Genomic DNA, 25,163 nt, shown 5'->3' with positions numbered 1-25,163 from the left:
GGATACCTGGCCAGGGACTTACCTGACAGCACAAATATGGTCTGGAGAACATCCAGAGACAGGATGAATTGCACATTAGGATCCCACCTTCCCTTGCAACTGGCAGTTAGGTTTTGTTTTTCCTGCTGTATCCAGGCCCTAGCTGGACATTTGTGCTAAGCAAGGCACCCACTATCATTACAACTCATAAATACAAAACAGTTGGGGTTCAGAAAGAAGTTATTGGCAGATTGGTACTGCAGTCACAGTAGTAAGAGCACAGATGTTCAAAGGAACTTAAGAAAAATTTCCAAATGCTGAAGATTAATGTGGTTTTTGTTTGTTTTGTTCTTTTTTTTTTTTTTTTTCTACCAGGGATTGAACATAGGAGTACTTAACTACTAAGCTATATCCCTAGCCCTTTTTATTTTTAATTTTCAGAGTCTCACTAAGTTGCTTAGGGCCTCACTAAGTTGCTGAGTCTGGCTTTAAACTTTCTATCCTCCTGCCTTAGCCTCCCAAGTCACTGGGATTACAGGTGTGCAGGACCATGCCCAGCCTGAAGATCAATATTTATAGATAAGATTGAAAATATTACATTCCAAAACTTGAGGGATATAGCAAAATTTCTATCTTTAAAATGCCCATAAAGGAAAATAAGATGGCTGAAAAGAGCTAAGCAGTCAACTCAAGAGAACAGAAAAAATGTAACAAAAAGAAAATACAAGGAAAGAAACAATAATTTTTTTTTAGCTATAGGTGGACATAATGTGGTGCTGAGGTTTGAACCCAGTGCCTCAAGTGTGCCAGGTGAGCATTCTACCACGGAGCCACAATCCCAATCCCAAAAAACAACAATTTAATGAAATAAAAAAGAAACATCCAAGCCAAATAGGGTGGTGCACCCTTATAATCCCAGCTACTTAAGAGGCTGGAACAGAAGGATCACTTGAGTCCAGGAGTTTGAGACAAGCCTAGGTAGTATAGTGAGACTGTCTCAAAAAAAAAAAAAAAAAAAAAAAAAACAGACCAAAAACCATAAGGTTGGTTCTTCAAAAAGACTGAAAGAGAGGAAGGCTGCATTTCCAGTTACTCCATGGCTCAGAATTCACGCAGTTAAGAGTACTGCTTCTCAGCAAAGTGGGTAAAAGAGGGAACTCATTGAAATTCAATACTGGATTGTCAGAGACTCTTAGAGACTCAGAAATTTGGGTACCTTGAACAAAGGACAAGAAAGAATACACTGTAGCTAAGTTGGTGGTGGTAGTGGCAGCAGCACTAGTTCACTAGAGTGGAAGAATAACAGAGAAACATAAATTTGGCAAGGAAAAAACCAGTAGAACAGAAAAGTTGTTTTAGATGAACCAGAGGCTGCACACTAAGGTATTTGAAAGTTCTGTTTCTCAACTGGTGAGGCAGGAGCCATCTTGAGGAGCCATGCTGCAGTTTGTTGTTGCTTGAGCCCGGGAGATCATAGCAAATATTTCCATATTGTCCTGGAAACTGCCAACAGGGTAGCCAAGGATGTACCTAGCAGAACATGTTTTAAAAAGGCACAGACATGGGCTGGGGTTGTGGCTCAGTGGTAGAGCACTCGCCTAGCACTTGTGAGGCCCTGGGTTCCATCATCAGCACCACATAAAAATAAATAAACAAAATAAAGGTATGGCACAGGAAAAAAAAAAAAAAAAAGGTACAGACATGATGAACCCAGGAGGAATCAAGTCAGAGATATAGAGTGGCATACAGCTCACCTTCCCTTTGAGACTGGTGATTTGTTCACATGACAGCTGAAGAGTGAAGAGAGGTGGAAAACTGAACAGGTGGGTGTGACTACACTCAAGGATTCCCATTCAGGGACTGAGTCTAGGAAAGCCTCACTTGTGGGCAGAGGAATGTGCAAGACCTATAGAGAGTTAGCTCCCCCATACTACTGAAATCCAGAGGTTCAGTAGAGATTGGCATTTAACCCGCCCTAGGGATGAGTTAATCTAATATCTTCAAGACAGATACCAAGGAAGCCTGATTAGAGCTAAACCCCAGGAGCCAGAACCTCTCATTTAAACTCAGTAGCAGCCCCACCCTGGAAGTACATCAATCTAGTCTGTCAAGGCAAAACTCAATTGACACTACTTCCCTTTCTATCCTTCCCTATAGTGGTGAGAAGGGAAGCTAAGAGATATTTCAACCAGCTACAGTTCCAGGCCAAGTCACTTGACAGCTCAGTGAGCAATACAGAAAGAGGAAGGTTCAACAACTTTCTACCCTTGCTCTAAAGGGTACACAGCCCAAGAAGAAATGGAGGGGCTGGGGATGTGGCTCAAGTGGTAGCGCGCTCGCCTGGCATGGTGCGCCCCGGGTTCAATCCTCAGCACCACCCACAAACAAAGATGTTGTGTCTGCCGAAAACTAGAAAATAAATATTAAAATTCTCTTAAAAAAAAAAAAAAGAAGAAGAAGAAATGGAAAGCTGATGTCTGGCATAGGGAGTAAACATCCATCTTTTTTTTTTTTAAATATTTGTTTAGTTGTCAATGGACTTTATTTTATTTATATGTGGTGCTGAGAATCAAACCCAGTGCCTCACACATGCTAGGCAAGCGTTCTATCACTGAGCCACAACCCCAGCCCTGAACATCCATCTTTATTAATAGTTTTGCCCACCCCAACAGAGATAATTCTTTTTCTTCTTCTTCTTTTTGGTACCAGGGATTGAATCCAGGGCGCTTAACCACTGAGCCACGTCCCCAGCCCTGTTTTACATTTTATTTGAGATAGGGTCTTGCTGAGTTGCTTAGGGCCTTGCTAAGTTGCTGAGGCTGGGTTTGACTTGAGATTCTCCTACCTCAGTCTCAGGAGTTGTTGGGATTACAGGCATGTGACACAGTGCCAGCCAAGATAATTCTTTAAGAGTATTTTTAGGAACTGGGGCTGTAGCTCAGAGGCAGAGCACCTGCCAGGTACGTGTAAGGCACTGGGTTTGATCCTTAGCACCACATAAAATAAACAAATAAAATAAAGACATGCTGTCTCATCTACAACTACCAAAATATATATATATTTTTAAAAAAATTTAAAAAAATAATTTCTTTTTTAGTTGTAGATGGGCACAATACCTTTATTTATTTTTTATTTATTTTTTTATGTGTTGCTGAGGATTGAACCCAGTGCCTCACACATGCTAGGCGAGTGCTCTACCACTGAGCCACAACCCGAGCCCCATTTTTAATTTTTTATTAAGAATTTTTTCCCTCCCTCCGCCAGAGTTCTTGCTGCAATGATTGGTTTGTAGATATACATACTTTTTAAAAAAATTTTTATCATTTTTAAATGTTTGATATTTTTCTTTGTTTTGTCTTTTGAGGGTTAGGGTTTGTTTGTTTGATTGGTTTTTTTTTTCTTTCTTTTCCTTCTAAGAGATAATTTATCTTGTTCTATTTCTCTTTGTTTTATTATTTTTTTTTTCTCCTCCTCTTTTATAGCCAGCATTTGCTATATCTCTTCTGATTTCTCTCTGCTCACAATTTGACTATTCTAAACTTTCTTTTACCCATTTTTTAAAATTCTTAATTGTTAGGCATAACTTGATATAGGCAATGCCATTTTGAAATATACCCTCCAGGACTGGGGTTGTAGCTCAGCGGTAGAGCACTCACCTAGCATGTGTGAGGCCCTGGGTTTGATCCTCAGCACCACATAAAAATGAATAAGTAAAATAAAGGTATTGTGTCCAACTACAACTAACAAATAAATAAAATATTTATATATACCCTCCATCAAAGAACAACAGTCACCTCATGGTCCCTCTGACCTAGCCTCCCCTTAAACCCAGATGATACTCCATCATTATTCAAAGAAACCACAGGCAATACTCCATCATCATGCAAAGAAAGAAAATTGTTATCTGGGACTGAAATCCTCAAAAACACCTAGAAGGTGACATCACAAGAACCCTGCCCTGACAACCCCCTAGCAATAGGCTAACCACCTCATCGCAAAAATTACCCTCTCCATCACTCCCTTATATTTACCATGGCTTGTAAATGGATGGGTTTAGGTTTATTCTGAATAAACCTGTCTTATTGTTGAACCACCTCACTTCTCTCTTTATTTCTTCATTCAGTTCTTTCCTTACATTAATGAAGTGTACTTGACATTTTTTAGAACTATTGGTCTATATATTTCCTGCCCCCACCATTCATGTTGTTGTGGTCATTAGTACTATGGATGGCACAGCTGACATTTGATATTTACTTTAATGACAAATGTAGTTCAGCCATATTGCTGTTGGCAACTGCTGAACTGCCACTCCTCTTTCTGTAGTAATTAATATTGTAGATGTCATAGTAGGCACCTGGTATTTATTTTAATTATGTATGTCATTTGGTGTTATTGCTGTTGTTGTTTGCTTCCCTCTTTTCTGTGAAGTGCTAGGAAATCTACTGGGACACTATGAGCTCACAGGATAGAGACCCTGCTACTGAGCTACAGTCAAAACAAGCCAAGACAGTGTGCCTTGATTCACAAACAAACTAACTGAGCTCAAACGTCAAGTCCCTGAGATTACAGGTAAATGGTTTAAACCCTCCAATTAAAAGACATAGGTGAGAGAATGGATTAAAAAGCAAAACTCAACTATCCTCTGATTGCAAGATACTCACCTTATAGGCAAACACAGCCACAGACTAAAAGTAAAAGTATGAAGATTGATATACCATGAAAATGGAACCCCCAAAGAAGCAGGAGTACCTACTCTCATATCTGAAACAGGCTTTGAAACAAAATTAATCTGAAAACAAAGAAGGTCACTTCATATTGGTAAAGGGAACAATCCAATGAGAAGATAAAATAAGAGTAAATATTTATATCCCAAATGTCAGTGCACCTAAAATTACTTGACATAAAGACTCAAAAAGACTCTGGTATAATACAGGGTGATTTCAACATACCTCTCCCACTAACAGACGGATTATCTAGACACAAACTAATTAGACTATCAGTAGAAACTATTTAGACTTTAAAAATCTTATAAATCAAATGGGCTTAAGAGATATCTATAGCCAGTCATGGTGATAATGCCTGGAATCCCAGCGATTCAGAAAGCTGAGGAAGGAGGATCACAAGTTCAAAGCCAGCCTCAGCAACTTAGCAAGCTTAAAGCAACTCAGCAGACCCTATCTCAAAAAAAAAAAAAAAAAAGGAAAGAAAAAAGTCATCTATCTATAGAATATTTTGTCCAACAAAAGCTGAATTCACTTTCTTCTCAGCTTTCATGGAACCTTCTCTATTTAAAACAGACCATATTTTAGGACCCAAAGCAAGTCTCAGCAAATACAAGTTAATTCCTGTATCTCTTCTGATCATAATGGAATAAGAGGGCTAGGGATGTGGCTCAAGCGGTAGCACGCTCGCCTGGCATGCGTGCGGCCCGGGTTCAATCCTCAGCACCACATACAAACAAAGATGTTGTGTCCGCCAAAAACTAAAAAATAAATATTAAAAATTCTCTCTGTCTGTCTCTCTCTCTCACCTCTCTCTTTAAAAAAAAAAAATAATGGAATAAGATTAGAAATCAGAACCAAAAGATAAAAAACAAAAGACTATAGAAACTATATAAACACATGGAGACTGAACAATACACTGTTAAATGATGAATGAATAACAGAAGAAATCAGAGGAGAAAATTTTAAGTTCTTAGAATCAAATGAGAATACCAATACAACACACCAGTACCTCTGGGATGCTATGAAGATAAGTTCTAAGAGGAAGGATTATAATAGCTATAAGAGCCTATGTAAGAAAATCAGAAAGAATCCAAATGTACAACTTAATGATGCATCTCAAGAGCCCTAGAAAAACAAGAACAACCCAATTCCAAAACCAGTAGAATCAGAGCTGAGAACAACGAAATACAGAACAATGAAATAGAGAATAAAAAAATTACAAAGAATCAACTATACAAAGAGTTGGTTCTTTGAAAAGATAAATTAGATAAACCCTTAGCCAAACTAACCAAAGGAAAAAAAAAAGAGAGAAAACCAAATTAATAAAATTAGAAATAAGAAAGGAGAAACACAGAATCAGACATCACAGAAATTCAGAGATCAGCTGGGCATCCCAGCAACTTTGGAGGCTGAGATAGGATCCCAAGTTCACAGCCAGCCTTAGCAACTTAACAAGGCCCTAAGCATGACCAGGTTGATTTCATTCCAGGGATGCAAAAATGGTTTAACATATACAAATCAATAAATATAATTCATCATATAAGACAGAATTAAGGAGAAATATATAGTCATTTTAATCAGTGCAGAAAAAGCCTTTGACAAATTCAGCACCCACTCATGATAAAAACCTGAAGAGACAAGAGACAGAAGGAACTTAAATACATCAGTAAGGTGATATGTGACAAGCCCAAAGCTAACATCATAGTTAATGATTAATGGGGAAAAACTGAAAGCATTTCCTTTAAAATCTGGAACAAGACAAAAATGTCTGCTCTCATGACTTCAATTCAATATAGCACTAGGAATTCTAGCCAGAAGAATTAGACAAGAGAAGCAAATAAAAGGGATAAAAATATTTAAGGAGGAAGTCAAATTATTACATTTTGCAAATTATATCATCTCAAACTTAGGAAATCCAAAAAGTTCTACCAGACGACTACTGGAGCTAATAAACAAATTTAAAGTAATAGGTTTCAAAATCAACTTGAAAATCAATAACTTCCTGTACACTAATAATGAACCTGCTGAGAAAGAAATCAGGAAAACAATCCATTTTACAACAGCTTTAAAAAAGAAAATACCTAGGAATAAATCTAACCAAGGAAATGAAAGACTTCTACAAAGGAAACTATAAAACACCGAGTAAAGAAATTGACGAACATACAAGAACATGCAAAGACCTCCGTGTTTATGAATAGGCAGAATTAATATTTTTAAAATGGCCTTACTGAGGCTGGAATTGTTGCTCAGTGGTTGAGCACTGTCTCCCATGTGCAAGGCCCTGGGTTCGATCCTCAGCACCACAAAAGAAAGGAAAGAAAGGAAAGGAAGGGAAGGAAGGGAAGGAAGGAAAGGAAGGGAAGGGAAGGAAGGGAAGGAAGGGAAGGAAGCAAGCAAGGAAGGAAGGAAGGAAGGAAGGAAGAAAAAGGGTGCTATGAAAAGTGAGCCAAACGTTTAAAAAAAAAAAATGGCCTTACTACCAAAACAATACACAACTTCAATACAATTCCCTTCAAAATACCAATGATATTCTTCACAGAACTAGAAAAAACTGTTCTTAAATCATTCTAGGCCCAAAACAAGCAATGCTGGAGGCTTCATTTAAGTCTCTTCAGATTATACTACAGAGCTACACTAACAAAAACTGAATGTGCTGGAATAAGACACATAGACCAAGACAACAGAGGACACAGAGAAAATCACCCAGATACAGTCATCTGATCCTTGACAAAAGAATCAGAAACATATGTTGGAGAAAAGACAGCCTTTTTAACAAATGGTGCTGGGAAAACTGGTTATCCACACGTAGAAAAGAGCCTGCACAAAATTCAACTCAAAATGGAGGTTGAGGCAGGAAGATCATAGTTCAAGGCCAGTCTCAGCAACTTAGTGAGGCCCTAAGCAACTTAGTGAGACCCTGTCTCAAAAATAAAAAGAGCTGAAACAGAGCTGAGATGTACCTCAGTGGTAAAGCACCCCTGAGTTCAATCACTAGTGCCACAAAAATAAAGGGGGGAGGGGGTTGAGAGAGAGAGAGAGAGAGAGAGAGAGAAGGAGAGAGAGAGAGAGAAGGAGAGAGAGAGAGGACTATTAATACACAGATACAGAGCAACTGGTATTTTCAGAAGTTGCTGGGTTGGGAGACATGCCTATGCTTGACAAGGAGGAGGGTCGATTCAGATTGGTTGGTCCATGCCTCGGTCCTGTAGGTAGAGCTGACCTCCCCATAACTGCAAGGACTAGTCAGACTTATCATTAAAAGGGGAGAAGGAAGCACCCACTGGAAGGGATAAAGGACTAAAAAAAGTATTTAAGTGTCCTCTCTAAATGTCTTTGTTTTCTAGGTACTCTTATTGTTGTTTTAATTCTTTTAATTAGAAGTTGGTTTGATTCTATATACATTTATTAAGATAAACTTGTAGTACTAGATATGAAAAGCATACATAGGAGAGTGTGAACATAAAAATGGAATCAATTCATATGATTTCATGGAGGAATGCCATTTGAGCCAGGTTTAAAGAGTAGGTACAATTTCAGAGTCTGGGAAAGATCTTTCAGGGCAAGAGAATGATATAGGCAAAGACCAGTGGTATCGGTGGTCTGAACTGGATTTCACTGTAGATATCCTAGTGTTAAGAATAGAGAGCTTGGGCTGGGGATGTGGCTCAAGTGGTAGCGCGCTCGCCTGGCATGCATGCGGCCCGGGTTCGATCCTCAGCACCACATACAAACAAAGATGTTGTGTCCACCGAAAACTAAAAAATAAATATTAAAAATTCTTAAAAAAAAAAAAAAGAATAGAGAGTTTAGTAGCAGAAATGGGAGATGTTGGCTGGCCACATTTACCACTGCTGCTGGGTTTTTTTGTACTTAGCATTTCTCAGGGTCACTTTATCACTGAACTACTGCGCTATATTCTCAGTCCTTGTTATTTTGAAACAACTTGCTAAGTTGCTTAAGGTCTCACTAAATTGCTGAGGCTGACCTCGAACTTGCAATCCTCCTGTCTCAGCCTCCCCAGTCACTGGGATTACAGGCATATGCCACCATGCCTCATTCCACTTTTGCTTCTGAACCTGAAATACTTGAAGTAGTTTTCAAAGGACCTCCACATTTCATCCTGAAGGTCCCAGGCCTGTGTCCTTCACATTAGGTTTTCAGAAGGTATGTCAGGAGATGTGACAAGCCACAGTACTTTCTAGGGTATCTGCATTCTTTTTTTTTTTTTTTTTTGAAGCAGGGATTGAACTCAGGGGCACTCAACCACTGAGCCACATCCCCAGCCCTATATTTTATTTAGAGACAGGGTTGCTTAGTGCCTTGCTTTTGCTGAGGCTGGCTTTGAAATCCAATCCTCTTGTCTCAACCTCTGAAGCTGCTTAGATTATAGGCTACTACTAGATTGTAGTTCTAGATATGAAAAGCATTTTCAGAACCACAGAGAAGCCAATCCTATTTAAGAAAAGCTAATCCTATTTATATATAATTGAAAATGCAAACACAGTAGGCAAAGATAATTATTACAAAATACTTTTTAATTACAATGGTTCAGTCCACTGTGTGGTGAATTTTACAATATACAAAAAATAACATGAGGGAGGAAAAAAGGCATAAAGGAAAGATTAAAGACATCTTACAGATCTGATTAACCACTGAAGACCAAGGACTCTGGTTTGTGTTTCATTAGCCAAGAGTATGCCTTGTATCAAATGTAGAGAAGGCAGAGGGAACAATCCTCCAATCTTTTCTAGGTTTGAATAGCAATGAATGAAGCTTACTCAGGGTCATAATAAAAATGACATTCACGAGCTGGGGTTGTGGCTCAGTGGTAAAGCATACTCGCCTCGCATGCGTGAGGCACTGGGTTGGATCCTTAGCACCATATAAAAAAATAAATAAACAAAATAAAGTTAAAAAAAAAAAAAGGCATTCAAAAGAATAAACCCCAGAAGACCAGCACATTTGAATGGAGCTAGATGCAGTGGTATATGCCTTTAATCCCACCTACTCCAGAGGGTGAGGCAGGAGGATTGTGAATTCATGGCCAGCCTCAGTAACTTAGTGAGATCCTGTCTCAAAAAGTGAAAAATAAAAAGGGCTGGGAATGTAGCTCAGTGGCAGAACACCCCTGGGCTCAATCCCTAGGTACAGCAAAACAAAAACAAAAGTGAATAGAAGCAAGAGATCTGCATTTGGTGAGATAGACATAAATAAGCTTCAGAGGACTCTGCAAAAGGCACGACCAAGTACCTTGTAACATGAGCTCTCAACAGTGGAGGACATGGAAATCTTACACTAGTCCTTCAGATGATGACTTCCTGGAAAGGAGCTGTGCAAGGCTGCAACTCACCTGAGTGATTATGCGCTCTCCATCCTTATAGATCTTTTCTCCTATCACATCCACAATCTTCATTCGTTCTGACACCTGAAACAATGGACACACTCACAAATTATAAGGAAAAGACCTTAACTGAAAGTCATATACCTATACAAGATAGAACTGGGTTAGGATAGTATGATTTGAAAAACCTAATAACAATAGTTTTAACAGTTTTTCATTCAGACTTTACCTCTAGTGATTTAAGGAGTGGCACAGACTCAATAAATGATTCAAACATCTTCCTCTTTTTTGCATTGTTTTTCACTATGATTCTTCTAAAAGTCACCCGATCCTACAAAAAAGAACATAAAAATTCTAGTATATGCTTGTTTCAGACCACAGGTTGTTACCTATGGTTTAGTTAACTAGACCACAGAAAATATTAGAGGACTATATAAGTTTATGTCAACTGAGTGTTAAATGACACTTCAATCTCAGAGTCATCACTGGAAGAAAAAGACCTGTAACCTCAGTCCCTAAGTGCTGCTTACTGTCTAGTGCACAATGGGTGCCAACCATGGGTTCATTCATAGAACATAAAACAAAAAACTTCCATCAAACATTCGTGAGTTCACAGTCATAATTCAATGTCAAAAGTCATCCTTCCAAAAAAGGAAAAAACAAAACAATGAAATGGTTCCTGACCTCAAGGAGTTTACAATCTTAGTGAAGAGATAATACAAAATATAAAGAAATTTTAAAAGTGTATAGTTTAAGACAGCATATGAAATGTGCTAGGTGAAACCAGAGAAGACAAAAGGGAGAAAATACTTGGATCTGTTGAGTCTGCTGTCTCTTCTCATTGAAGCCGAGAATTTCCTTGTTCTTGGTATGACAAGTGATTTTCAAGTATACTTTAGATATTTTGGATATGATATTATATAATTTCTTTTGTAGCCATTCACCCTGTTTAGGTATACCATACATGTACAGGTGGGAGAACATATTTAGCTCCCAAGTGGGACCTGTTGACACTACCCTAGCAGAGAAAGCACAGTACCAACTAGTAATAATATGCACCCTTTCATTTTGCCTCTTTGCAATTGGGTATGACTAGTAGTCCAACTTCCTCCTTGGCTCAGTGTATCATGGGGAGACATAATCAGTTTTTTTTTTTTTTTTTTGTATTTGAAGGAGTAAGGTGCTATTATCAAAAACAGTTTTCTGTTCTGCTGGCCACCCTCTTCCTGATTCTTTGGCTAGAGAGTGCCAGGTTTTCATGGGGCTATTTCTGTTGCACCTGTTGACAGATCTGGATTGTAGGCTTTCCTAGCAGCCTACCTTAGTTATATGGAAAAATACAGAAACCTAGGGAACTCACTGTTACATCCTTCCTCAAGTCCCAAGATCCCTAGTGAGAATGCCTTCTTCTTTCTACCTTTCAGGGCCTTCCTATGTCCAGAGGTTTGTTTGGGTTTTTTTTTGTTGTTGTTGTTGTTGTTGTTGGTTGGTTGGTTGGGTTTTTTTGTTTTTTGTTTCATTTTAAGAAGGAAGATTAACAAGGAATGGAACTATTCCCTCTTAGTCTGAGCCAGTAGATGCATTTAAAAACTGAGTTAATTCCCCGCCCCCTACTATTTATTATTCTTCCATATTTGAGTGTTTTTAAATCACTGGGTCCCGAAGTATGTGATCTATTCTTTTTTTCCTTTTCTTCTTTTTTTGTTACTGGGATTAAATCCAGAGGCACTTTACCACTGACCTATATACCCCAGTCCTTTTTATGTTTTAGTTTTGAGACAGGGTCTTGTTAAGTAGCTGGGGGTCTCCCTAAGTTGCTGAGGCCGGCCTCAAATTTGCAATCCTCCTGCCTCAGCCTCCCAAGCCACTGGGATTACAGTCATGCACCACCACCAGGCCCATCTTGGCAATATTCTTTTTTTTTGGTGGTGGGGTACTGGGGATTGAATTCAGGGGCACTCGACCACTGAGCCACATCCCCAGCCCTATTTTGTATTTTATTTAGAGACAGGGTCTCACTGAGTTGTACTTAGTGCCTTGCTATTGCTGAGGCTGGCTTTGAACTAGTGATCCTCCTGTCTCAGCCTCCCAAGTTGCTGGGATTATAAAAGTGTGCCAGCATGACCCTTCAGCAACACTCTTAATTTAACATCAGAATATCACAATAAAATGCTCTTTGATTTCTTTAAAATGTGATCTCAGGGCTGGGTTTGTGGCTCAGTGGTAGAGTGCTCTCCTAGCATGCATGAGGCACCAGGTTTGATCCTTAGCACCACATAAAAAATGATGTTGTGTGGGCTGGGGTTGTGGCTCAGTGGTAGCATGCTTGCCTAGCATGCATGGGGCACTGGGTTCGATCCTCAGCACCGCATAAATGTAAAATAAAGATATTGTGTCCACCTAAAACTAAAAAATAAATATTAAAAAAAAAGATATTGTGTGTCCACCTACAAATAAAAAATAAGGGGCTGGGGTTGTGGTTTAGTGGTAGAGTGCTTGCCCGGCATGTGTGAGGCACTGGGTTCGATTCTCAGCACCACATATAAATAAATAAAAATAAAGTTCCATTGACAACTAAAAGAAATATGTTTAAAAAAAGTATTTAAAAATAAATAAATAAATAAATATTTTAAAAATGTGATTTCAATAAGAAAATAAGTTGATAATTCTGTGCTATACATATAATTCTACTTATAAATTAAACAGAAACAAATTACTACAGATATCAATATTCTTTTATTTTTTTTAAAGAGAGAGTGAGAGTGAGAGAGAGAGAGAGAGAATTTTTTAATATTTATTTTATTTTAGTTATCGGCGGACACAACATCTTTGTTTGTATGTGGTGCTGAGGATCGAACCTGGGCCGCACGCATCCCAGGCTTGAGCCACATCCCCAGCCCATCAATATTCCCTTAAAAGTTCAGAGATTTTGGACTTAAACTTGATGTTGAAGAAAACAAGATGGGTCATGTACAATGGAAGACAGGTATCACAATAGTGTTAAGAGTAAAACATTCTGGAAAAGCTCTCTTTACTAGAACATGGCCATCAGCCTTTCTAGTGATCCAAGTCTATGAATATTGTCATGGACCAAGGAACAAGTGAATGGCTAAACATAAAGAAAAGTTGGTCCTGGGACATGTGGAGATAGAAAATGCTACTGACAAAGACTTTTATGGCATTTGTTTTTCTAAGCTACTACTGTTGCTGATGCTTTTTTTTTTATTTTGGTCCTGGGATAGAACTCAGGGGCACTCAACCAATGAGTCACATCCCCATTCCTGTTTTGTATTTTATTTAGAGAGAGGGTCTCACGGAGTTGCTTAGCACCTTGCTTTTGCTGAGGCTGGCTTTGAACTTGCAATCCTCCTGCCTCATTCTCCCATTTTTTTGTGGGGGGGGCGGTGATACTGGGGCACTTAACCACTGAGCAACATCCTCAGCCTTTTCATATATATGAATGAAATATATATATATATTTTTCTTAGTTGTTGATAAACCTTTATTTTATTTATTTATATGCGGTGCTGAGAATCAAATCCAGTGCCTCACACATGCCAGGCAAGTGTGTTACCGATGAGTCCCAGGCCCAGCCCCCTTTTCTTATACTTTATTAACAAACAGGGTCTCACTGAGTTGCTTAATGCCTAAGTTGCTGAGGCTGGCTTTGAACTCATGATCCTTCTGCCTTAGCCTCCCCCAAGCTGCTGGCACTTACAGACGTAAGCCACCATGCCTGGCTGCTTCTTGTATGGAGAATTATCTTCTCTCTCTACTTGTCTGATTAAAAACAAACAAAATATAACAAGAGCTATATACTACTATGGGGTCATAAGACGTAGTCGTGTCTCTGTGACTTGGAGTAACTTTCATGAAACCTTTCATTATGTCTTTCAGATAGTTGGCAATAAAAGAAGCTCAAAAGAAATACTATGCCATGCAATGGGAACCATTTCACTCACGCACCAATCCCCAAAGGGAGCCTTCTGAGGTGGCGACAATGGTAGCAGCTCTCGGGGTGTTGTACATCAGAGCTAGTTCTCCAAAACTGCCACGGTTATCATACTGACCAACAGAACGTGTTTGATTATCTTTTGTCACTAAAATGTCGTAAGTTCCCCTGGAAGAATGACAAAAAACAATTTAATTAATTACTTCTGATTATGAATTTACATATAATATAAAACATTAATAGGGGATTTCCGACATAATTTTTTTGGTGTATAAATTGCAACAGATCTTTCATTTTGACTGTATCCTGTAATCCTGCTAAACACTAGTACCTATTTTAGGTGGCACTCTTAGGATTTCTCATGATAGAGGATCATGCTACTTGCATGTTGTTATGGTTTGGATGTGAGGTGTCCCCCAAAAGTTCAAGTGTAAGACAATGCAAGAAGGTTCAGAGGAGAAATGATTGGTTTGCAATCCCCCTGGTGCGGTGACACACAACTGTAATCCCAGTGGCTCAGGAGGCTGAGGCAGGAGGATCACAAGTTCAAAGCTAGACTCAGCAAAAGCAAGGTGCTAAGCAATTCAGTGAGACCTAGTTTCTAAATAAAATACAAAAGGGCTGGGGATGTGGCTCAAGCAGTAGCACGCTTTCCTGGCATGCATGCGGCCCGAGTTCGATCCTCAGCACCACATACAAACAAAGATGTTGTGTCCGCCGAAAACTAAAAAATAAATATTAAAAAATTCTCTCTCTCTTTAAAAAATAAATAAATAAATAAACAAATAAATAAATAAATAAAATACAAAAAAAAAAATAGGACTGGGGATGTGACTCAGTGGTCAAGTGCCCCTGAGTTCAATCCCTGGTAACCCCACCCCCACCCCAGAGAGTCTTAGCCCTAACCCAATCAATGAATTAACCCCCTGATTGGGATTAACTGATTGATAACTAAAATGGTAGGGTGTGGCTGGAGGAGGCATGGCTTTGGGGTATATTTTTATATCTGGCAAGTGGAGAATTCTCTCTGCTTCCTGATCACCATGTGAGCTGCTTCCCTCTGCCACACTCTTCTGCCATAATGTCCTACCTCACCTTGAGTCCAGAGGAATGGAGCCAGCCACTTATGGACTGAGACCTCTGAAACCACAAGACTCAAAATAAACCCTTCCTCCTCTACAGTTGTTCTGTTGGGTCTTTCAGTTGCAGCAGTGGAAAAAGCTGAGTGAAACACATTTTACTTCATTCTTTCCATCTATATGTCTTTCCTTTCTTCCTTTACTGTGGTAGGCTTTCACGTCATGTGACCAGCGTTTTCCCCTCCTGATCGGTTGAGGCACTGTCGGTCATCCTCCCATGATTCTGGCTACTCTTAAGTTGCTGAAGACGGTAGCCCCGATCTTGAGGTAGAAATAATGCAACCAAATGTGTCTTCATGCGTAAGCGTGCCTTCCTGCAGCCCCATGGGTCGAGCTACGCTCACCTGTTCCTTTGTGATATTACCCCTTGCTCTGTTAGGGATAGAATGCTCCAAGGAAACACCCTTTATATGTCCCCTTCTCTTACTCTGCCCTTGGGTGTGGCCCTCAACCTGCTGACAGCAGATATCATGAAACTAGACTCAGCCCCTTGAAACTTAACCCCTGCCTCTTTTGAATGGCTTCTCCTCAATAAAAGGGGTCAGCACATGCTCTCTCTCTTTCTGAGGACCCTTAAGGTCAGAGGAGCTGTCACAGCACCCACAAAGATAAAGGTATTTCTGTCTCTTGTGTGGTTATTTCGTGCAGCCCAGTTCCCCTGGAGTGACCCTGAGTGTTTTAGTCATAAGCAACGCGACACTTTACTTTGCTTTTTGCACTGGTTAAGACCTCTGGTGCAATACTGACTGGAAGTGGTGAGTGTAGACATCCTTCTTATCCTTATTCTTCAGGATAGAATAATAATACATTCCACAAAATGCTTAAAATAGACTTTAAAGATTAGATTACATAATGTATGACCTAATGTAAAAATGTGTTAATGTAATAGAGACTCCATTTTATTTTTATTTTTTTGTTTTTGGGTACTGGGGATCAAATTCAAGGACACTCAACCACTGAATCACATCTCCAGCCCTATTTTGTATTTATTTAGAGACAGGGTCTCACTGAGTTGCTTAGTACGTTGCCATTGCTGAGGCTGGCTTTGAACTCACAATCCTCCCTGTTTCAGCATCCTGAGCTACTGGGATTACAGGCGTGTACCAAAGCACCCGGCTAAACTCCAATTTTGATACTTAGTTTTTGATAGTTTCAAACTCTATCATTCACCCTTTTCTTTTCCGTCCAACATCTGGGCAAGGTGATAAAAGTACCTGTGTGCTCCCTCCACTGGTACTGATGGGGAGCTCAAACAATATGCCATCTTATGTGAAAAAGTACCCTAACCCTATCCCTACTTTGTAACAACCATAAAATCCCAAGGAAGTCACCTCTCCCTATAGAACCTGACCTATAGTAGGCCTGGTATACAAGGCATTTTGGGTCCTGCTTAGGAACCTACCCTGCTATCCTCAAAAAGCTTTGTTATATGAATAACAAGACTTTTATACTCTTTTAGTGGATATGCAGCATCAACAGTCTTTATTGTCTGAACCCAGTTTTGGTTCAGGCATCTGATCTCTACAGTAAAGCATGGAATAAACAATGGAGGGATACATTCTGACAATGAGATTATTGCTAAATTATTTCTAGACTATTTTCATTTCATTTATTTTAAAAAACTATAATGGTGCACACCTATAATTCCAGAAGCTCAGGAGGCTGAGGCAGAAGAATCACAAGCGTGAGGACAGCCTCTGCAATTCAGTGGGGCTCTAAGAAACTTAGTGAGACCCTGCCTTAAAATAAAAAATAAAAAGGACTGGGGATATAGGTGAGTGATAAAGTACTTCTGGGTTCAACACCTAGTACCATAAAACAAAACAAAAAAATTGTCTATAAAAAGATATCACTTTTTAAAAATAAATATCACTTATTATATGCAAAGCAGAGAATAAAACCAAGCCACTCAATCAATTATATGGTACCAAATGTACTCAACAGAGAACCTGACATATAGTAGGCTTGGTATACAAGGCAAGTTATAAGGTCATAAATGAGAAACATGAAATTAAGAATAACTTCAATGAAGTGTTTTTAGTCTCTCTTCTAAAAGACACTAGAAACTTAACTTCAGGGAAGACAAACCAATTCAGACAGAAGTACTATAGAGGGCATCTCCCGACATCTCCAAATACTTCTTTAAATAATGGGACACATTTTATCACCATTTTACCAGCATTTACATAATAATCATCTATTTAAGGGTCTGTCTCCCTAACTAGAATAAGCTTTTTGAGATCAGAACTGTATCTTTTTACTTGAATGATAATCTTCCACTTTCACTACATATAAAGGATTCCTACAGGTGTTGACATTAACAGAATCATCAAATCCCATTTAAATGTATAATGAATCATTTCCTTTGTCAATAGGCATTTCAGACTTTAAGCTGTGGATGCCTGCAGATAGGTACTTATTTTTCAGATTGTAAAAGCCTGCTGGGAAATCTATTTTGGTGAGAAATACACAGAAGGTGTAAGGTGACTTCTGGACATGGAGATAACTAAAAATTATTCTTTCATTATTATCAGCATTTCTATATAGGAAGGATTAAACATAATAGGTAAAAGGTCTTTTCTTTGAAAAGGTATATTATCTTTACTGTTTATGTAAAAACATTTCCTTTTAACTATAATAATCACAGGAATCAAGAGCCAATAGGAAGTGAGAGCATTTTCTGTTCAAAAACCTTAACAAGCAAAGGTTTGAGAAGAAGGGGTCAACTGAACGTACCACAGGTACTTGATGGAAATCAAAAAAGCCAAAAAAAAAAAAGAACAAACAAGAAAATGGACTCAATAATCAGGGAAATAATTGGAAATTTAGAATAAAATCTGTACATTAAACAATTCGATGCAGTAGTATACAATTATCTGAGTGTTTTAACTGTTCTGTGCATAAGAAAATGTCATTTTAAGGAAATGCAAATTGAAGTACTTGGAGATAAAGAGCATTCATGATATCTGCACCTTACTCTCAACAATTTGATAAAGCAAATATAGTAGAACATTAACTTGGGGGACCCATATTAATAAGAATTTTCTGTACTATGTGTACAAGCTTTCTGTAACTCTGAAATTACTTCAAAAATTTTTTTCCCAAAAGATTAACAGATGATATTGGGTGAAAGAGCATCTTATTACCTTAGACTCTGGTGAAGGTGCTCCTTTCAGGACTGAGAGGAAGTCAGAAGGAACCCTACCACACTACAAGAGAATATTGTCAACTCAAGAGGCTAAGACACAATAAGGTGGGTGGATCAAATTCAGATATTTAATTTTTCACAGTATAGCTTACCTCTATTCCTTTAGAACAAAGCCAAAATGGGCTAGAGGAATGGAGGTCAAGGTAGTGTATTCATGTGTAAAATCAGGTTGAAATTCAGAGATCCAAATGATAATATAGCATCCTGGCTATTCTTTAAGGAAATCAATTTACCTTAATACTGACTAATGATATATACATAATAAAGCACATCAGGCATTCTTTGTCAAACTCCTACTATAAATGGTTGCTCCCCACATATAGGTTGCTCTGAGGACTCAAGACAGCAATGGAGAGGGGCAGGCTGTGACCCTTCATAAGGCTTTGGGAAGCTTGCTCACCCGCTGCTAAGCCTCTCTGCATGGACACAGCACAGAGTAAAGTATTTCCCTGAGTCATAAACCCACCTAAGTCTGGCAATACAATTGCAAAGCTCTATCTCCTACCTTTCTATGACATAAAAGTTGTCTCCATCATCTCCTTGGTCAATGACATGTTCATCAACTTTGACTATCCTTTCAAACATGGCATCGAGTACTTCAGAAAGCTGTTCCTACAGGGTACATACAAAGAGAAAAAGTGGCTTTTACATTTGCTAAAAAACATAATGGCCACAGCTATCTCAATTTATCTTCTATATAACAGAAGTTCCCAAAAGAATCTATTCCCCAAAGTTATGCAGAACTCTAAGAACTTTTGCAAACAACTGTTATTCTAGGATTATTCAGCTTTGTAACTCCAGGTACCTCAGTAGGTAGCACAATTACCAACTTTTCTGAGGAGTATTGTTTTGAAAAAGCTTTCTACAACTTACACAAAAATAGATTATGTAGATCATGGTCCCTGTTATCCCAGTTGTAGCTACATGACTCACCTGCCTTCATGGCTCCAGAGTATCATGTATAAAGCCACGTACTGCCACCTTCTTACAGGTGTTGACATTAACAGAATCATCAAATCTAAAGAGCTGTGATAGCCTTGGAGGTTATTTTGTGGAGTAGTACACTGCCTCTGAGTAGTCCAGTACACCATTAATCTCTCTGAACTTCAGGTTCTTCATTTATAAAATAATAAAATTTCAAAATAATAAAGTTGCTAGATCATCAATTTTTATAATTAAAGGAGAAAAATCTGGGGGAAGTATTTACCATACAACAAGTACTTAATAATGGGATTATTGCTTCATATATCCATAATATATAATTACTTACCAATATTACCCGCCACAAGAAGATAACTATGCTAATAAATGTAATAAAAAATACTATTACATCATAGCAAGAGAGCTTTTGCTATGATGTAATTCAGTGGTAGCATGCCTGAGGTCTTGGATTTGACCCCCAGCCCTACAAAAAAAAAAAAGGAAACAGAAAAAGAAAGAAAGAAAAAGAGGTGGGGGGAGAGAGAGGGAGGGAAGGAAGAAAGGAAAGGAAGAAAGAAAGGAAAGGAAGGAAGAAAGGAAAGGAAAGGAAAGGAAAGGAAGGAAGGAAGGAAGGAAGAGGGGCTGGGGTTGTGGCTCAGCGGTAGAACACTCGCCTAGCACGTGCGAGATGCTGGGTTCAATCCTCAGCACCACATAAAAATAAATAAAAAAAAATAAAGGTATTGTGTCCAACTACAACTAAAAAATGTTTAAAAAAAAAAAAAGAGTGCTGGGGTCATGATTCAGTGATAGAACACTTGCCTAGCATGTGTGAGGCACTGGGTTCAATTCTCAGCACAACATATAAATAAATAAAAGAAAAGTCCATCAACAACTAAAAAAAAAATATTAAAAAAAGAAAGGAAGGAAGAAGGGAGGGAGAGAAAGAAAGACCGACCTAACAAAATAGAGTAGTCTCAATTTTGGGCCAGCATTCCTCTGTATTTAGGGGACACTAAATACTAGCTTCAACTCAAAGAGACTTTATTTAGGGACAATGTAGATTGAGGACCTGGCAAAGAAATAATTTTTATTGCTGAATAATTCCATGTTATTTAATCTTCTGTCAGAGTGATGTGCTACCTAAAATAATATGACCAAAAGGCATCTTTAGGAAGGAAGGAAGGAAGGAAAGAAGGAAGGAAGGAAGGGAAGGAGGGAGGGAAGGAAAGGAAAGGAAAGGAAAGGAAAGGAAAGAAGGAAGGAAGGAAGGAAGGAAGGAAGAGGGGCTGGGGTTGTGGCTCAGCAGTAGAACACTTACTCGCCTAGCATGTTTCATGTGCTGAATACCATAAAAGCTGAAAATACTAAAAAGGACGGCTTAATACTCATACATTCGTGTGGAACGTGGGTCCAGTGTTGCTTGAAATCTCCTATTTAAATACTGGCAAGTTTAAAAAAATGCAGAAAAATACTGTCATAAATATAAATTTTCATGTATAATACAGATCAAACATACATCTATACCTGGCTTATGGGTTATCTCTTAGAAGCTGCTTCTAACTTTTCTTCTTCTAGTCTAGACTCTTCAAAAAAATCAGTGTCACAAGATATGGGAATACAGGGGGACAGGGGAGCATTCTAGGTTAGAGGGGGTAAAATGATACTACAACAACCAATTGCAATATGTGATTCAAGACTGAAAAACAAAACAATCCAGGCATGGTGGTGTACCTGTAACCCCAGTTACTTGGAAGGCCAAGACAAAAGGATTGCAAGTTCAATGCTAGCCTGCCTGGACAACTCAGTGATACATTGTCTCAAAATAAAAAGGTTTTATTTTATTTTAAAAACCTTTTTATTTTTATTTTAAAAACCTTTTTATTTGTCCTTTTTAGTTATACATGATAGTAGACTATATTTCAACATATTACCCATATATGAAACATAACTTCCCATTCTTGTAAATGATGCGGAGTTACAAAATAAAAAATTTTAAAAAAGGGCTAGGGATAGGGGCTATGGTTGTGGCTCAGTGGTGCAGCGCTTGCCTAGCATGTGCAAGGCAATGGGTTCGATCCTTAGCACCACATAAAAATGAATAAATAAAATAAAGGTATAAAAAAGTGTTGTATCTGTTTTATTTTTATTTTTTTTTAAAGGGCTGGGGAGAGTTGGTATGATGGTGCATGTCTGTAATTCTAGTGACTTAAAAGGCTGAAGCAGGAGGATCACAAGTTTGACGAAGGCTAACTTGGCAACTTAGTGAGGCCCTAAGCAGCAACACAGCAAGGCCCTGTCTCAAAACAAAAAAAAAGATTAAAAAAAAAAAAAAATGGCTGTGGATGTTGCTCAGTGGTAGAGCACCCTGATACAAAAAAAAAAAAAAAAAAAAAAAAAAAGAAAGGAATGAAAACTGTCCCAGATTGGAGGAAACTAAGAAGAAATAACAACCAAATGCAACGTGGTATTCTGGATTAGACCTTTAGAAGAAATGCACTAGTGAGGCTGAGCATAGTGGTGCACAACTGTAATTCCAGCTACATAGGAGGCTAAGGAGGATCACAAGTTTGAGGCCAGCCCGACAACTTAGTAATACTCTATCTTAAAATAAAAAGGGCTGAGATATGGCTCAGCAGAGCACTTACCTAGCATGGGAAGGCCCTGGTTCAATCTCCAGAACCACACACACACAAAAGAGAAGGAGCACAATTAGTGAGAAAACCAATTTGAACAAGGTGATTTTTAACTTATACTACTGTAATGATGTCAATTCCTTGGTTTTTTTGCACATGCTAGGCAAATGCTCTATTACTATGCCACAACCCCAGCTCCAATTTCTTGATTTTGATAACTATACTATGACTATGTAAGACAGTAATGTTGTTGAGATACTGGATGAGCGATGACTTATTCCCTTATAGAGATACATACTATTTTTCAAACTTTTTTTTTTGTAAGTCTACAACTTGTTCAAAATAAAAAGTAAAAATTAAAAAAGGGAGGAGGAGCTGGTTGCAGTGGTGCCCATCTGGAGATTGAGGTAGTAGAATACCGAGTTTAAAGCCAGCCCCAGTAATTGAGTGAGGTCCTAAGCAACTCAGCGAGACTGTCTCTAAATTAAATATATATATATATACATACATACATACATATATATATATATACACACATATATATATAAATACACACACACACATATACACACAGAGCTGGGGATGTTGCTCAGTGGTTAGGCACCCCTGAGTTCAATTAAAAACAAAAACAAAAAAAAAAACAAGAGGAAGAATGAGAGAGCGACCAAAAGAGAGAGAGAAGGAGAACGAGAGAGGAGGAAGAGAACTAGAGGAAGAGGAGGAAGAGGCCGAAGAAATGAATTACTGATATATACAAGAATATGAATAAACCACAGAAATATTATGCAACTTCATACAGAGTTGGGGATGTAGCTTAGTATTAAGAGCATTTGCTTAGCATACAAAAAGATCTGGGTTTTATCCCCAATATTGAATGAAAAAGAAATTTCATGCAAAAGAGTACATACTGCATCCCCCTACCCCAGGCTTTTAAAATTCAATACTGGGGTTAAACCCAGAGTGTTCTACCATCAAGTTACATCCCTTGCCTTTTTTACTTTTTATTTTGAAACAGGGGCTCGCCTTGAATTTGTGGTTCTCCCAGCTTAAATTGCTGGGATTATAGGCATACACCACCATGCCCAAATATATAATCCCATTTATATAAAATTCTAGAACAGGCAATCTAGTTTATTAGGCAATAAATCAAAACAGTAGTTGCCTCTGCAGGAGGGAGATAAGAAATAATCATTAAGAGGCATGGGATGGGGTCTATGGCTAAAGCGGGTAACGTGCTCACCTGGCATGCGCAGGGCGCTGGGTTCAATCCTCAGCACCACATACAAATAAAATAAAGATGTTGTGTCCACCGAAAACTAAAAAATAAATATTAAAAAATTCCCTCTCTCTCTTTTTTTTTTTAAAAAAAAAAAAGAGGCATGGGATGGGGGCTGGGATTGTGGCTCAGTGGTAGAGCACTTGCCTGATATGTATGAGGCACTGGGTTCGATTCTCAGCACCATGTATAAGTAAATGAGTAAAATAAAGGTCTATCAACAATTAAAAAAATATTTTTAAAAAAAGGCATGGGATGGTGGTAATGTTCTATATCTTAATACCTGCATATGCATTTGTCAAATTTCAAAGCACACTTAAGACAAGTGTATTCAATACTGAAGAAAACGTGGGGGGTAAGGAGCACTTTTACATTGTTGGGGGGATTATAAATTAGTTTAACCACTATGGAAATCAGTTTGTACATTCCTCAAAAGGCTAGAAATGGAACTACCACATGACCTAACTATACCACTTCTCATATTTATCACAAATAATTAAAGTCATCATACTATAGCAATGCATTCATACCCATGTTTACAGCAGCACAATTCACAGTAGCTGAATAATGGAACCAGCCTAGTTGCCAGTCAATGGATGAATGAAATATGGGATATATACATAATGGGGTTTCACTTAAGCATAAGAAGAATGAAAGAAAATCTGGCACATATACATAAAGGAGTTTCATTCAAGCAAGAAGAAGAATATAGCTTTAGCATATGGCTTTCAGAGTAGGGAAATAGAAACTCTGAAGATTCCCTATTGCTATAGGCAAAAGATATATGTTCTTCTCAAATTCACGTTAAAACCTAATTCCCGGGCTGGGGATGTGGCTCAAGCGGTAGCGCGCTCGCCTGGCATGTGTGCGGCCCGGGTTCGATCCTCAGCACCACATACAAACAAAGAGATTGTGTCCGCCAAAAACTAAAAAAAAATAAATATTAAAATTCTCTCTCTCTCTCTCTAAAAAAAAAAAAAAAAAAAAAAAAAACCTAATTCCCATCATAATAGTATTAAGGAGGTAGGGTCTCCTAGTGAATGAGATTAATTCTCTTATAAAAAAGACCCTTGCAAGTTCCCTCCTTTTTTCTACCATGTGAGGATACAGAGAGAAGGTGACCACCCACAAACCTTGAAGTAGGTCTTTCAGAGACAGAATCTGCTGTTATTTTTATTTTACATATCCCAGTCTCCAGAACTGTAAGAAATAAATTTCTGTTGTTTACAAGCCACCTGCACTCGGATGCCTATCCTTAGGAGGCAGTCCTTGTTCTCTATCTCTACCACCAAGAGAAGAACAGGCTACACCACAGATTCTAAGACATACATGACTTGCAAGAAGTTCTTTATGTCTAAGGTCTTCACCAAGAAGCAGGAGCCCAATATCTGAGGTATGAAAAATAATCACATAATTCTGGTGGGTTAACATGTTACCTTATGAAGAAAATTACAAAAGAGCATCTTTGGACAAATGAATCCATTTGCAGCATAAATTCAGACCCTCCAAACCAAGCCAGGCCAGAATCACGCAGACCAGAGCATTTTCTGGCAACACAACTAAATCACATGATCCTTATATTACCAGCATTATCTTTGAGGAAGTGTTGAAGCAGATCAGAAAAATATTAAAAGTCATGTGAAAAATCATGTTCACATTATGGTGGTCAACACAATAAAATATTTGTTAAGTAAAATGAATCTAAGATTTCATGTTTCATACAACTATGACTAAAATGCTACAAACATTTTTTAAATGATTAATAGGAAAAAAACTAAAAAGTAATTATAACAAAAATATTTTTAAAATCATTATTACCTGATCAAGATTTTTGAAAAGAAGAATATCTTTACAAGCTTCCTGAAGTCTGGATCTCTGTTCATCAGTTTTAGGATGAATCACCTGCCAAACCAAATAAAGTCAGGGAAAATAGTTTATTCCATTTAAAACTTACCTGCTTAAAAAGTGATATATCTCTTTCTCTTAA

General features: G+C 38.2%; 1 protein-coding gene across 1 annotated transcript in view; it reads right to left on the bottom strand.

Moving 5' to 3' along the window:
* Positions 1-25,163, bottom strand: part of Prkar2a (protein kinase cAMP-dependent type II regulatory subunit alpha) — a 75,825-nt gene that overhangs the window by 9,121 nt on the left and 41,541 nt on the right. Inside the window, exons 4-8 of the mRNA XM_076868006.2 lie at positions 24,995-25,078; positions 18,849-18,955; positions 14,011-14,164; positions 10,274-10,375; positions 10,054-10,128 (exon numbers count right to left, since the gene is read on the bottom strand). Coding sequence (XP_076724121.1) covers positions 10,054-10,128; positions 10,274-10,375; positions 14,011-14,164; positions 18,849-18,955; positions 24,995-25,078 — 522 coding nt within the window. The remainder of the gene's footprint in view (positions 1-10,053; positions 10,129-10,273; positions 10,376-14,010; positions 14,165-18,848; positions 18,956-24,994; positions 25,079-25,163) is intronic.

Source organism: Callospermophilus lateralis, chromosome 10, assembly GCF_048772815.1.
Source record: "Callospermophilus lateralis isolate mCalLat2 chromosome 10, mCalLat2.hap1, whole genome shotgun sequence".
In the NCBI taxonomy this organism is placed as follows: domain Eukaryota; kingdom Metazoa; phylum Chordata; class Mammalia; order Rodentia; family Sciuridae; genus Callospermophilus; species Callospermophilus lateralis.
This window is presented reverse-complemented; position numbering and strand designations above follow the sequence as displayed.